The sequence below is a fragment of the Ascaphus truei genome, chromosome 7 (assembly GCF_040206685.1).
Source record: "Ascaphus truei isolate aAscTru1 chromosome 7, aAscTru1.hap1, whole genome shotgun sequence".
Lineage (NCBI taxonomy): Eukaryota > Metazoa > Chordata > Amphibia > Anura > Ascaphidae > Ascaphus > Ascaphus truei.
This window is the reverse complement of record NC_134489.1, coordinates 76286362-76302188: the sequence shown is the minus strand read 5'-3', so window position 1 is coordinate 76302188 and position 15827 is coordinate 76286362. Positions and strand designations below refer to the sequence as shown.

At 42.4% G+C, this 15827-nt stretch overlaps 1 protein-coding gene across 11 annotated transcripts in view; it reads left to right on the top strand.

The window, feature by feature from the left end:
* Positions 1-15827, top strand: part of MYO3B (myosin IIIB) — a 410453-nt gene that overhangs the window by 115996 nt on the left and 278630 nt on the right. The window contains exon 8 of one of the 11 annotated variants that reach the window (XM_075609105.1): positions 12256-12810. The exons of the other annotated variants lie outside the window; for them this stretch is intronic. Coding sequence (XP_075465220.1) covers positions 12256-12385 — 130 coding nt within the window. The 3' untranslated portion in view covers positions 12386-12810. Of the gene's footprint in view, positions 1-12255; positions 12811-15827 lie in introns of those variants that run through there. 11 annotated transcript variants of the gene reach the window in all.

Genomic DNA, 15827 nt, shown 5'->3' with positions numbered 1-15827 from the left:
TTGGCTTTTTGAAAACCGACTACTAAAAAAGTAAATACAAATATTTACAGGACAATTATAAGAATCTACTTTTGGATGAATCATTTTTTTATTGACGGTACATGCCTAAAACTGGTAATAGTTTAAAAGAAAAAAGTTAGTTATTATCGGAATAAAAGGAAACTAGAAGTAATGGTAGCAAATAGTAATTGTTTTTGCTTTATAGTTTGCCAAGATTAAACCTTCTCATGTAAGTATTAATATTAAATCATGTAACATTTGACGTTCACCATAGTCCTGGATGTGGTGTTGGCGTTGAGTGTACATTGTTTTGCAAGGATCACACTTGGCTCCTAAAATGTATAATTAGAAGGTGTGTACCAAACCTAAGATGATTGTTTAATGTTTTATTTCTCAGTAATGAACTAATTCTTCCTCATCAAACTAGACGATTAAATCTGGTGCATAAATCTCATGAATTGGGGGCTTTCAGTGCCTCCAGATAGAAATAAATCATACCGAGAGAACGCTGAACCATGAAATGATTCTGTTAACATGTCATCTGTCAAGAATATATTTTCAAATCTCTGGCAGAAGGGTCTAAATTATGAAGGGAAGGTGGCCTAACAAAGTTGGTAGTGCGGGAATTGATACTTTTAACCTCTTCCATATGTTGCCCCAGCTAGACAAATCTGCTCTTGACTGTCATTAGAATGAACCATTTGAAAGTGAAATTGCCTCATAAATTCTTCAAGCTACACTATCATAAGAAAGTATTATATCATGTAGATACAATCTGGTTAGCTGGCAACACAATGACATTTTGAAAAGAGAATTAATGGATGGTGTAAGTAAAGTGGCAACAATGAGATAAGTCTTGCATTGCTTTCTGAGAAATATAGGAATGATACCATCGATGGTGGTATATTGGCTCCCTCACTGTTGATAACATAGCCCTATTAATTTAACCCTTGGCTATGTTCATAAAACAATTAGTAGGTAATGCAAGTTCCGTCTTTTCCAGTCTTTGCATGCTTTTTCAGTAGGACCTTGATTCTATCATTTTATATTCTCCACAGGAATCCAAGTGGTTTATGTTAAGTCTGTGCATGCCCTTAGGCTTGTAATTTTGCTGAAAATAATCAGCGGTGCCCTTATGGAAATATTCCAGTGCTATTTCAGTCAAAGAACACTTCAAAACTCCAACATACCTGCACCGTTTTAATATGTGAAGGAAATTGCATTTCATTAAAAGCAAAGTGTTTGAACCCTGCCTGGCTTTCTATCTAAATATGACTTCCCTCCCTATGGATACATTAGTAGTATGCAGGGCCGCCAACAGAACTCATGGGGCCCAGGACAAATGAAAGGAGCAGCCCCCCCCCCAACCCATAGCGCACCCCCCCCGAACCCATAGCGCACCTACCACGAAAAAATATTTTTTAGCGTGCAACTTTTACTTAACTGTTTTCTTATTGTGATACTGAAAAAAACGTTACAATGCAACCTGTTTATTTTTATATTTTCAACAAGAGACAGGTGACTGCCTGTCTGGGTGGGTGAGGGACTGGGTGAGTGAGTGGGTGCGAGAGTGAGCGACTGGGTGGTTTGAGAGAGTGAGCGACTGGGTGGGTGAGAGAGTGAGCGACTGGGTGGTTTGAGAGACTGAGCGACTGGGTGGGTTGAGAGAGTGAGCGACTGGGTGGGTGAGAGAGTGAGCGACTGGGTGGGTGAGAGAGTGAGCGACTGGGTGGGTGAGAGAGTGAGCGACTGGGTGGGTGAGAGAGTGAGCGACTGGGTGGGTGGCTGGGTGGGTGACTGAGTGACTGGGTGGGTGAGTGACTGGGTGGGTGTGTGGGTGGGAGTGCGTGCGTGGGTGGGAGAGTGAGTGGGTGGGAGAGTGAGTAGGTGGGAGAGTGGGTGGGAGTGGGAGTGGGTGGGAGAGTGAGTGGGTGGGAGAGTGAGTGGGTGGTGGGTGAGAGGGTGGTGGGTGGGAGAGTGACTGGGTGGTGGGTGACAGTGACTGGGTGGTGGGTGACAGTTGAGTGGGTGACTTACCCTGACCGGGTGGGTGCTGCTTCCTGCTTCCTTGCCGCTTCCCCCCCTGCCCCCGATGTCCCCTTGGCAGCTGCCCGGGGCGGGAGGTGGGCACGGGGGGGGGGGGAGCAGGGGTAGGGCGTGGGAGGTAGCCGCACGGGAGGTGGGCTCGGGGGGCGCACGGGAGGTGGGCTCGGGGGACGCACGGGAGGTGGGCAGCTGGGGGGGGGGGGGCGAGATGCCGGACGGCTGCAATATCCTCCGCGGCTGCTGCTGCTGGGTTGGCGCGCGGGAAGCTCTGGGGTCAGGGCGCGAGGCTGGCAGGCGGCTGCATCATCCCCCGCGACTGCTGCATCCCCCGCGGCTGCTGCATGGGGCAGGAGGCGCAAGCGCGGGGTGCAGGGTTGACACTTCCCCGCCCCCCTGACTCACGGGGCCTGGGACGCCCGTGCCCTTTGTCCCCCACTGTTGGCGGCCCTGGTAGTATGTCCTACATAGCTATTAATCTTTTTGATAAAAGGTATTTAGAAAAATATGTATTTTTCCTATTATACTATATGTTGGTATGATACAAACGGAACCTTTGTTCGGCAGAATTATATTTCAACACATCATGCAATAATGGCCAGTGGTACAAGGCAAATCTACAACCTAAAATATGACCATGGGCTGGATTAGGTGCTACAATATTAATTTAGTTGCCTTTAGTATTCAATAACAAAGCATGTGCTACAGTAGCTGATATATATATATATTATATATATATATATATTATTTTTTATTTTTTTTAAATATAAATGAGTGATGCTTATGATACTGTGGTGTTAGAAGGAACATCACAACGGGTGATCCATCCTATTGCCCTAATCTTAAACTACTGTAGACCACCAGTGCATATATACAAACATGTCTGGTATGTGAATGCTGATCATTCAGCCTCATTTTGCAGCATATCTCTGTTTTTCAGCATTTTGTGCAGTTATCAGGACCTTATTACAAATAATTGGATGATTTAAGTTAGAAAACATTAATCGTCCCTGCTGATAATACAATGATGTTTCGCTCTTTTTTTTTTTTTTTAACAATCCAAACGTCCAGTATATTTCAGATCACAGTAATCCTTTTGAATTAGAGACTATGATTTTCCTGTATGTTGCGCATAGTTGCAGGGTGAAATATCTGGGGATAGGTGATGATTTTGAGGCAGGTTCAGGGAAGACGAGAAGTGAAGTCACATTTGCCAGAGAACTAGATGTAAGTCGCTCAACATCCAAAATGTGGTTATTGCAGAATTTCCATGCATGCAGCGAATATCCTAGCACATACAGTATTTCTCATGCTTAACAGAATTAGCATTTCATAGTTTATTCACTCCCTGCTATGTATGCAGTTTTGCCACTAGCTGCTTTGGATACAAATAATCTAATTTCAATTAACTGGACCCCTAAAATCAGAAAAATAAAATGCTGGCAAAGGAATTGGCTGAAGGAGCTGCTCAGTGAGTAAAGCCACTGACTCTAAGAGCAACAACACTAAGTGAGCCTGGTTCAAATCCTGGTATCAGCTCCTTGTGACCTTGGGCAAATCACAGATATTCCTGTGTGTCAGGCAGCAAAAGCATAGATTGTAAGCTCACCTGAGCAGGCACTGTGTCTGTACATATCCCATGCGCTGTGTACCGCGCACTATACTGTAATTGTAAAGCACTTTGAGTCCTATTGGGAGAAAAGTGCTATGTGAAATAAGTTATTATTACAAAATACAGTAGCTTTGTATTTGGAAACATCTCCCACGGTCACTTGCTCTCTAGCATTAGCTCAGTGAAGAGTCAGTGATGTTTATTAGCCATATTCAGTGTGGAGAGGTCTGCTAAAGTTTTGGGGGTCACAGTAGAGAACCATAAAAAGCTTTAGCCATTTAAGTTCTCACCATAATCCAGTGGTCACTTCTTCAAATCAGGCCAGGACTATGCCAGCCATGAACTCTCTAGTGGCCGTTTAGGAAAGAGAACATGGTTAGAACAAATTGGATTGAATGGTCACATTTTTATACATCAACCTCTTAACAGCATTAAAAAAGGACATGTACACATTACAGTCCTCCAACATAGAAATCATTTGTTGTTTATTTACAGAATGTGCTGATATTTTGTGTTCTTAAGAAATATAACTTTGAAAGTAAAAAAGAATGCCCGGGGTAAAAAGAACATCATTTCAATGATCAGTGAAGCTTAAATTACTTGTATCCCAATATATTTATTAACCACATACTATTGAAAGTGATTGCAGAAGAGCTATCGCGTTCTTTTCACATATTTTTTTTCCCTGAACCCTATTTGCTAAAAGGAAAGAGGTCTCCGGCAAGTACAGACACTGAAAATCACAATCATTTCAGGTACTCTGTAGCCTTGGAAACTATATAACAGCAGTGAAATAAGCAGCAATTATGTGTAATTTTCATCCCTGGTTTATCACCTAGGTAACCATAATTGGTTTCCCATCTTGACATTTATTGAAAGCATTGGCCCTGCATAAAAATACCAAACATACAGCAGAAATGAGAGACACTCCTTGTGTGCTATACTAACTGCTCATTTTAGTGCATTTACATTTTGACTTTCTGCTACAAAATAAAAATGCGTACAAATCACAATCAAATATAGATAAGGGGTTTTTGTTTGAAAATGAGATAATACAGATATACTGTATATTTGCCAGAAGAACATTCTTCACAAATGGTACATACACTATTATCTGCCAGGTTATTATCTGCAGTTATTACTTTTTGGAGCACATTTAAAAAAAAAAAAATAGAAACATAACATTATGTGAATTAAAAAATCTATTTGTTCTTACAAATTGCTCTGCAGACAGTTGAAAGAAGATTAACGTCAATTGTATTGCATGTTTGTTTGTTTATGTTGCTTCGACTGTACATTGACAAGATGAGTGGGTGTATTTGTAAACTTGCATATGGATTTATTGAATAGCTGACAAAAAGGGCTGTGGATTCTCAGAACCACTGATGCAGCCACCTAAAAATATAAAGTCATTTCCTGCCGATTGAACGCATGACTTATTTGAATGTTTTGTTATCTGCCATGGCCACAGATGCCAACACCACACACCCAGAAAATCTACACGCATGTGATCGCAACTGAAAGTATCACCAGTAAAAATGATTCTACATGTACAGCATTTTGCCTAATCCAGTCATATCTATATTTATATTTTTGAAACCATTGTATGTCCCTGTGTCTAGGGGCAATCACATTGGACCTTTGGCCTGTCACTCCGCCTCAGGCCAATGAGATGGCTCTCTTGGCCCTCCCGCCCCCGCACACCTCTCATTGGCCGGTGTGGTCTAACAGTGTCTCACACACACCCCTGTGCCCCCCTCACCGCAAACCTCCCACCCCCCCTCAACGCAAACCCCCCTCACCGCAAACCCCAGCGCCAAGCCTTTTCCGCCTCACCTCTCGAAACGCCGCCAGCCAAACTCCCGCCGCCGAATAACCGGCAACTCTCACAGGCCGCCGCCTGCCCACGCGGCTCTTCTCCTCGGGGCCCCGTATTACCACCAGGAGCGCCAGCAAACAGGTAACCTCCCCCCCCCGCGGCCGAGCCTGGCGCACACACACACACACTGCCTGGCGCGTGCGCACACACACTGACTGGCGCGCACACACACACACTGACTGACGCGCGCACACACACACACACACACTGACTGGCGCGCGCACACACACACACACACTGACTAGTGCGCGCGCACACACACACACACACACTGACTGGCGCACGCACACACACACACACTGAATGGCGCGCGCACACACACACACACACACACACTGACTGGCGCGCGCACGCACACACAATGACTGACGCACACACACACAATGACTGACGCGCGCACGCACACACACTGACTGGTACGCACACGCACACACACACATTGACTGGCGCGCACACACACACACACACTGACTGACGCGCGCACACACACACACACACTGACTGACACACACACACTGACTGACTGACACACACACTGACTGACACACACTGACTGACAACCACACACTGACTGACACACACACTGACTGACACACACACACTGACTAACTGACGCACACACACTGACTAACTGACGCACACACACTGACTAACTGACGCACACATACTGACTAACTGACGCACACACTGACTGGCGCACACACACACTGACTGACACACACACACACACACACACTGACGCGCGCGCGCGCACACACACACACACACACACACACACACACACACACACACACACACACACACACACACACACACACACACACACACTGACTGACTGACTGTCACACACACACACACACACACACACTGACTGGCGTGCGCACACACACACACACACACACTGACTGGCGCGTGCACACACACACACACACACTGACTGGTGCGCGCGCACACACACACACACTGACTGGCGCACACACACACACTGAATGGCGCGCGCACACACACACACACACACACTGACTGGCGCACGCACGCACACACACTGACTGGCGCGCGCACACACACACTGACTGGCGCACACACACACAATGACTGACGCGCGCACGCACACACACACACTGACTGGTGCGCACACACACACACACACTGACTGACGCGCGCACACACACATACACACACACTGAATGACTGACACACACACACACACACACACACACACACACACACACACACACACACACACACACACACACACACACACACACACACACACACACTGAATGACTGACTGACACACACACACACACACTGAATGACTGACTGACACACACACACACACACTGACTGACGCACACACACACACACACACACACACACATACACACACACACACACTGACTGACGCACGCATACACACACACACACACTGACTTACGCACGCACACTGACTGACGCACGCACACACACACACTGACTGACGCACGCACGCACACTGACTGACGCGCGCACGCACACACCTACTGACGCGCGCACGCACACACTGACTGACGCGCACATACTGACTGACGCGCTCACGCACACACTGACTGAGGCGCACACGCACGCACACACTGACTGAGGCACACACGCACGCGCACACTGACTGAGGCACACACGCACGCACACACTGACTGTGTGTCAGTCAGTGTGTGTGTGTGTGTGTGTGTGTGTGTTTGTGCGTCAGACTGACTGACGCACACACAATGACTGACGCACACACACACTGCATGAAGCTGTAAAGGGGGGGGGGACGGAGCTGTAAAGGAGGGAGGGGGGGACTGGATTGATGTGAACGGGGAACAAACAGAGAGGGGGGAGACGGGAAGGAAGAGAGAGAGGGGAGAGGAGAGAGAGAGAGGAGCGGGAACATTACATCCCGGGCAACGCCGGGTCTCTCAGCTAGTGTAACTATATAATTGTAATTATGTATTTGTCATCATAACTCTATGCCCAGGACATACTTGAAAACGAGAGGTAACTGTCAATGTATTACTTCCTGGTAAAATATTTTATAAATAAATAATACATACAATGCAAGACAAGGTGTGTGGCACTCTTTCCTCCCCCTCCCCCCCTAACACTTAGGTAGTTAAACAGATACATGTTGTATAGCAAAAATGTAAATTCCGAGCTGTACGGCATGGCAGTGGTTAATTTGCTTAATTTATTATTGCAAGTTTTTCATGAGTTGCCATTATTTCAGCGAATGTTTAGAGGACCGGCTGGTGCAAAGTCCAAGTTATGTTTATGCACAGGGGTCTGAATGTATTGCTGATGTATAACTTGCAGCTTGTATCTGTCAAAATGGGAAGAAAAGCTCAAAAAGTGAATGACAGAAAAAAATGATACCTTGTCAAGGTCTGCAAGGAGCTAATTAAACTCTGCAGCTGCCAAACCAACCCAAGACCAGTGGCCTGTAAATAGCAATATTCAAGGAAAAAGTCAAAGATAATCCAAATGCTCCGGAGCAGAACATTCTGCAGTTCTTCATAGAAAGTTTTCCTCTTCCATGTGAACGTCATTTTTTCAATTTCAGTTGTAGTTTTCTGTTATAGCCTAGCAAAGTGCAACTTCTGTGACCTCATTTACTGTTGCAAGACGAATTACAATGACTACATGCTGTCTTAGAATGAGAATATGTAACCCATAATACTGGAAAGGAAATATTTTTTCCCCCTGTAAGTCCTGTCAGAGCATTCAGTATATTTTTCAGCAATTCTGCATGACAAAGCAATAGTGTGGGTGCGAAACGCGTTGGAGTTTTCCCCCCTCATCTGTAAATTCAATTTAAAGCAATACATTTCCTATGTTTTAATGACAAAAACACAGATTCTCTACCCCCATTCTCTCTTCTTTCCCATCTCTTTCTCTCCTCCCTCCCTCCCTCCATTTCTTCCCTCCTCTTTCCCCATCATTCTCTCTCCCTTCATTTCTTCCTTCCTTCCTGTAAGAGACGTGTGCAGAAGTACGCAAGGGAGACCGTTTAAAGTGAAACTTAAATTAGGCTTTATTGCGCTTGTCCCTTTAACACAGCAGAACATTCAAAATAAGCCAAAGAAAAAACCTGCTCCATTTTGGAGAATATCTACACATGTAGTCCAGCCCTCTCTAACTGGGTGGTTAGCTAAGCTATTTATCAGCCCCAAATATATAAACATATATACAGATATATAACAGTCCCATAAGAAAGTCTTATCTGTTTCTTGTAGGTGTAGGGGAAGTCTCTCTGCTCTCCTTGGTGAGCACCTTTGTGTGCGAAGGCAATGTCTGTCCAGGTATAGTCTGCTCCCCTTTGTCTTGCTGTCAGCCTGCAGACTCTTTGCAGCTCAAGACATCTGTCCTCTGGTCAGTCCAGTGTCCACTAAGGAAATCCTCTGGTCTGTCTTTCCTAGGTCAGCTCCAATTGTGAGCTCAGGAATCCTCCTTCCTGTCTCAGAACAGGCTATTTCTGAGAAAGCGCTACTCAGCCAGGTGGAGTTGGTTAATTGCACACCAGCAATTAACCAGCACACTTCTGGATTAGCGGCAAGTTGCTTTAACAGAGATAAGTTCCTGTTACACTCCCCCTCCATTCTTTTCTTTCCCCCTCCTCCCTGCATCTCTCAGCCCCCTTGCATCTCTCAACCCATCTTCCCTCCATCTCTCAGCCTTTGTAAGTTGTAATTGACTTTTGGGTCGGACCGCTGGGGCAGGCCCTGACCCTACCCTCCTCTGTTGTCGTCACTGTCATCCGTAGCTGCACTCTCTACCCCTTTCTGCTGCTGCCCACCATCATCCTTCTCCTCCCATCACTGCCGGCTGAACCTGCGTGCGCCTCAGAATTGTCCCATTGCCCCCCGGAAATACGGGACATTTATGTGTACTGTCAGACCTTTCAGGGACAACGGGACAATTCATTTCAAAAAGGGACAATCCTGTATATATACAGGATGTCTGGCAAGCCTATCTAGCCCTTTTTTTTGCAGTACACTGCTATTTTCAATTCTATTTTATACTGTGGTTTATATTATCTCAGACTATCCAAGAATAGAATGGTTATCTCAACAACAGTGTATTATTTTCGCAGTATGGTATATTATAAACAATATTACACTAATAATTTATATTTACTAATAGTAATTATACATAAAAATAGATGTAATTCTGGTTTAATTTAAATTGTATCAATCAGGTATTCAACATGACACAATGTGTCAAACCTAATTTGAAACAACAAACTATGTGGCATATGTATGAATTCCCATAACAACCTTCATAGATACAGCGCATATTTTATGAAGGTTTGTATTACTCTTTTACTGTAGCACTAACATTTTAATGGACCAAACAATTCAAATACAGTATGATTTTAGTACATAGGTATCATTATGCCTAAAAATATACAGGCTATGCATTATGCCTTGTCATTCTAACGTAATTTATGTTCTTCTTGTATCTATTCCCTGTGATGACTTATTTATGAAAATCCTTCACCAGGAAACACACAGATGTATATCAATTTAAACAAACAGATACAGGACACTTAGCTGCTGGTGATGAGATTTGATTTGAGTACATAGAAAACAGTGTAAATGCAAGGGTAAAGAAGTCATTCGTGTCTCTGTGCTATTATTTTATAGCCAGTGGTTGTTGCAATTAAACATTAAGGTTCAGTCCAAGCTATGCATTTTTTTTATTTATTAAAAACAAAGAAAATACGTAGGATTGAAGCAGGGGGTCTACGGAGCTGAACCGCGTTGGTTTCAGCTCCGGGGACCCCCTGCTGCCTGAAATACTTACCTACGTAGGTGGTTCCAGTATTTCGGTGCTGTTTTAATGTCCCGGTCATGTAGGCCAATAGGAAGCCGTAACGGATGACGTCACTGCTTCCTATTGGCCTGCGTGACACCAATAGGGAAGCAGTGGGTTCCCGGAACTGAAATTAAAGGAGTTCCACTCTGTAGAACCCCGTCTTTAATCCTATTGCGTGAAAAAAGAAATACATTATTTGGACTGCCTCTTTAAAGTCAGAGAGTGAGTATGCAAGTGCATGCTGACAGTCACAGATGTACAAAACATCATGAATTGTATAATATAGTCCTTGATGGAAGAGTTACAGAGTTTTAGCATTCACAAAAGTTAATAGTGTACACACCTAATCAGTTGGAAAGACTCTTTCCCCAACAGATGGCTTCCTTATGATATTTCTAGCAACTACGTGCAGACTTCCGGAATGGTTTATCATATACTTGCTTTACAAAAGTTTATGCATTGCTCCCCAAATATATCACAGCTACTGCTGCTTCTAAATTGAATACATTTGAACAAAATGCTGTCTGGAGTAAGGCTGCTACCAAGCAATAAAGGACATCCACACCTGTTTTAGCTGTTGCCAGCGGGTACTGATGGTGACAGGTGTTGGTGAACAGTGGCTAATTTGCCCTATTAGAAATAATGTTGTAATCTCTGATACAATCTGTTCATGGCAGATTACTCTGAAATACCTACAAAGATTATATTACTATGCTCAGATAAGTAAAAAAAACAAATGCAATACATGACAATGTTATATTTTATGTCTCTGTTTTCTACTTTAATGCTTTTAGAGGTCGAAAGCAATACATTTGTGTTCTATCTGTTGTAAACTATTAACTTCAGAATGGATGTAATTAGGCACATTGTTTAATGTAACAGCAAATGGGTGGCCACTGAACCATGCCATTGGTCTTATTGTGTTACAATGACACATTTTGTCTGGCCAGCTGTGACTTTGAAAAGGGATATATTACAAAAACATCTCAAACTCAACCCTTTACTTCTGCTTTATTATCACCAGACAAATGTAAAATGTAAATCAAATGAAAAAACAACAACTGTTCTCATATGTGTATGCAATTATACCCCACAGTCATCATAAACAATGCTATATTGTATAATTTGGGTAAACACTGTGTTTTCTTCCAGCATAAATAGATATTGGATTTCCAGACATTATATAAATGAGCTGCCCCAATGTGTTATGTAAGAACAGTAGGCAAAGCTGGGAGAGTCTAGTACAATTGGTGTTAAGCATGGCACTTTATCATACTGTACATTGATTGAACCAAATTTGATTGCAAGCATTTCGGAGCAGGAATTCATCAAGCCTTTATTGTTCAGTCGTACAAATGCAGAATAGACTTCTGAATTTACATTACCAGTTGTTATTATTTGTAAATATAGACATGGGCCCAAATATTCTGATTTGTACTGTATGCACTATTTGGAAGCATGCTCGGGTGGCAATTAGGACAAAATGTTCAGTTTCTAAATGACTATGTTATTAAGATTATCTTTGCAGTGAAGTGAATGTATCGGGATGGTATTGGGTAGTGGTATCCTTTTCAAAGTGCATTCATACATTGTAGTCAAATGAAATTGATGACCTGGCATCAATTAATGGCAACATCAACCATTTTCAATGCTTGATACAAAGCCCATATTTACTAAGCTTTGCTGTTCTATAACACACCTTACAAACTATTCAATTGAATGGGCGGCACCGTGTCGTCTGGTGCCAAATACTTTCTTATGGAATAGCACTACTTATTTAATATCTGCCCATTTGTTTGGTGAGTGCTTACCCCATCTGTTTTAATGGAACAATCCAAGAACAATGGCTACTGTTGAATATGCTGTGAAGCCGTGTTCTCTTTTCTAGGGATGATGTAAGCCCCTTTCACATGGAACAAGGATTCTGCATCTTCAGTGGTCTACAATATACCCCCAATAAGGACATCAACACCACAAAGAGAAAGGACATCGATATGTTTAATCAGAGCCATCACTAAGAACCCTGTTCAATATGCTGTGAGTCCGCTTCCCCGTGCTAGAGAAGATTTTAGTCCCATTTATTTAGATGGAGTTAATCTCTTTCCTAGAATAGAGAAATTGCATCACAGCCTATTGTATATGGGCCTAAATCTGCCACTTGGACCGCAGACAAGACTTCTATTTAGTTATAATCTGTAAATGACACTCAAGTTTCTTACATTTTTTTGTTTTACAAACTGGTTTTGTAGGAACTATCTGCCAGGATAATGCAGAACAGCTGAAGTTTCTAAACACTGGGTTAGCATTCATCCAAGAAGTTAATTCAAAGAAAATGTATTGTCCAATAGGTTGAATTTTGCAATCTATTGTAAGAGTTCATGCCAGAACCCAATTTCTGTTGGCATAGCCTTTTTTTTAATGAATAAAGGACATTGGTTTTGACCACTTAAGAAGACTTTTTTTTATTTATTTTTTACTGATTTTCAGATGTTCCTAAACATAGCTCTTCTTTTGCATAAAATATTGAGCCCAATGAGAGTGTACTGCACCGACACACTTTATTCGAGCAAATACCCAGTATGTACCTGGCAGATACCTGGAATGCGCCGCTCCTCACCTCTGACAAGCCCCGTTGCGTTTGCCTTCCCAGCCTGGGTTCATGCCTGGCTGACGGGCGGCTAATCTGTTAAATGATAACGATAAGGATTTAATAGGCTGCAATGCTTCGCGTGTCTACCAGATGGCATAAATTCATGAATTGTAATGCAGTATATATATATATACTGTGCAGTATTGCAGCCAGAGGGAATAAAATGCTTAAATCCCTGCATGGAAAATACCTCAATGCACTCGGGCAGAAAACAGTCACAAACCTCAATACACCCGGGTATACCCGAATTCGTGGGACTAGCCAAGCTCGAATAAAGTGTGTCGCCAGTGTATGTGCAGTAGTAACTGTACCAAGAGCCAAGAGATGTGTGAAAAGTCTCCAATATTAGTTGGTTTAAAGTGTATCCATTATGTTTTGCTAGACTTCAAAGAATGATACATTTAATGTATGCAGCATAATAGGGTCACTGTACACTGTACAGTAACCTTATTGTGTTACTGTTTGTAACTAAAAAAACTAAGTTACATATTTATGGGAAATGATTTAACCAAGAAAGATACATTGAGGCATACATTCCCTTTTAAGTATATTTTAGGAAGTTATACTGCTAATTGTATTTAGTATAATGATTTTAAAAGATGGGACTTGGAAAATAATATGATAGACTGGGGGAATATGTTGCCATGGTTGAAATAGTAGAAATAGTTGAAGGTTATAGTACAGTACAGAAAACTATTATACGTGAACCTATGGCAGAGGTCCCCAACTCCAGTCCTCAAGGACCACTAACAGTGCTTGTTTTACGGAGACCCCTGCTAGAGCACAGGTGGTTGTCAAAATTATTGTGCCACCTGTGCTAATGAGAGGCTATCCTTAAATCCTGCACTTTTAGCGGTCCTTGTGGACTGGAGTTGGGGACCTCTGCAGCTATGGCCTACTCCATAAAACACCTTCCGTACTCTAAGACACGCATTCACTTGAATGAGGTACAGTATATTTGTTAAGCCATGCAGGAAGGTGTCTTATGGGGTAGCACTGCTTAGGAAATAGGGCGCTATATAGCTCTTGTTATGCTGCTCATTATAGAATTATAACTAAAAGACTGTGAAAAACTATCTATAAAATTAAACTCCATGGAACGAAATGGATTAAATTTGATGTCATTACATTACTTCTACATTAATAAAGGAAATATAGAGTACTTAACATTGGCTCCAAACTGCATTCAGGTAATACGATAGAAATGAATAGATTCATAGGAACTCGCAATTAATTACATATTCTGTGCATTATAACATCAGTAATGTTGATATTGTTTATTGCCTACTATTATTAAAAAATTAGAACTAATCTAGAATGTGGAGATTTTACTACAGAACATGTATTTGACAAAGGATAAAGTATTTAATGCTCTGTTAACTAAAAGGTTTAACTCATATTTAACCTACATACATATTGGAATGCAAATTACAAACTAGACTCTAACTTATCAATTATTAGCATGAACTCATTGAATAAATTGACCACCTGCTATAGAGTTGTATCCACATCCTCACAGATGCATAGATTTTGTTATATTTGCCTGTGTGTAAATCGTCAGATAAAGCCTATTAAATATAGTAAATAATTAATTAGCATCTTTGTCAACACTTTCTCATTACTAAATAAATGGGTCTTTTGGGCATTATCATGTAATATCATACATGCAAATCAGGTGTTATAAAGAGGCTGTTGGTGTTTAACTTAACTGGCCATGCAATAAAACAGCAGTTGCCAGAGAGTTACAAAGTCTAACAACCCTATCCTCAGTATCGCTCTTAAATGCCACATATTGTATGTACAGGCATACCCCGCATTAGCGTACGCAATGGGTCCAGACCATGTATGTAAAGTGAAAATGTATTTAAAGTGAAGCACTCATTTTTTCCACTTATCGATGCTTCGGTACAGGTAGGGAGCCAGTACAGGCATACTCCGCATTAACGTACACAATGGGTCCAGAGCATGTATTTAAAGCGAAAATATGCTTAAAGTGAAGCACTACCCTTTTTCCACTTATCGATGCATGTACTGTACTGCAATCGTCATATATGTGCATAACTGATGTAAATAACGCATTTGTAACTGGCTCTATAGTCTCCCCGCTGGTGCACAGCTTCAGTACAGGTAGGGAGCTGGTATTTCTGTTCAGGACATGGTGACAGGCGCATGCGCGAGCTGCCGTTTGCCTATTGAGCGATATGTCCTTACTCGCGAGTGTAATTAAAGTGAGTGTCCTTAAACCGGGGTATGCCTGTAATACAATAGTGAGAAACAAACAATCTGGGTAGATATCTACTAGCTCAAACCTGAAACTGATTGATTTTGTAGGTATGTAGACTCACACTAATTCATTACTCTCACTTTAAGAAATGTAGTGGGTGAATTGGTCCATTTTGAAACTGCACAAATAAAGGAGCAGGATTTAACCAGCTGGGTGTTAGGCAGGTGTAAAGGCTTCTAGTAGTTGATATCTTTTTGATGTCCTGTGAGGATTCCTCCACTTCCTCCAGTCAAAGAATGTAAGAATGCCTGACATACAGAAAAGAACCTTAACAGTGTATGAAGTACTGTATCAAAGTCTTAGATCTGGTAAAGTGTATACAGGCATACCCCGCATTAACGTACGCAATGGGACCGGAGCATGTATGTAAAGCGAAAATGTACTTAAAGTGAAGCACTACCTTTTCCCACTTATCGATGCATGTACTGTACTGCAATCGTCATATACGTGCATAACTGATGTAAATAACGCATGTGTAACAGGCTCTATAGTCTCCCCGCTTGCGCACAGCTTCGGTACAGGTAGG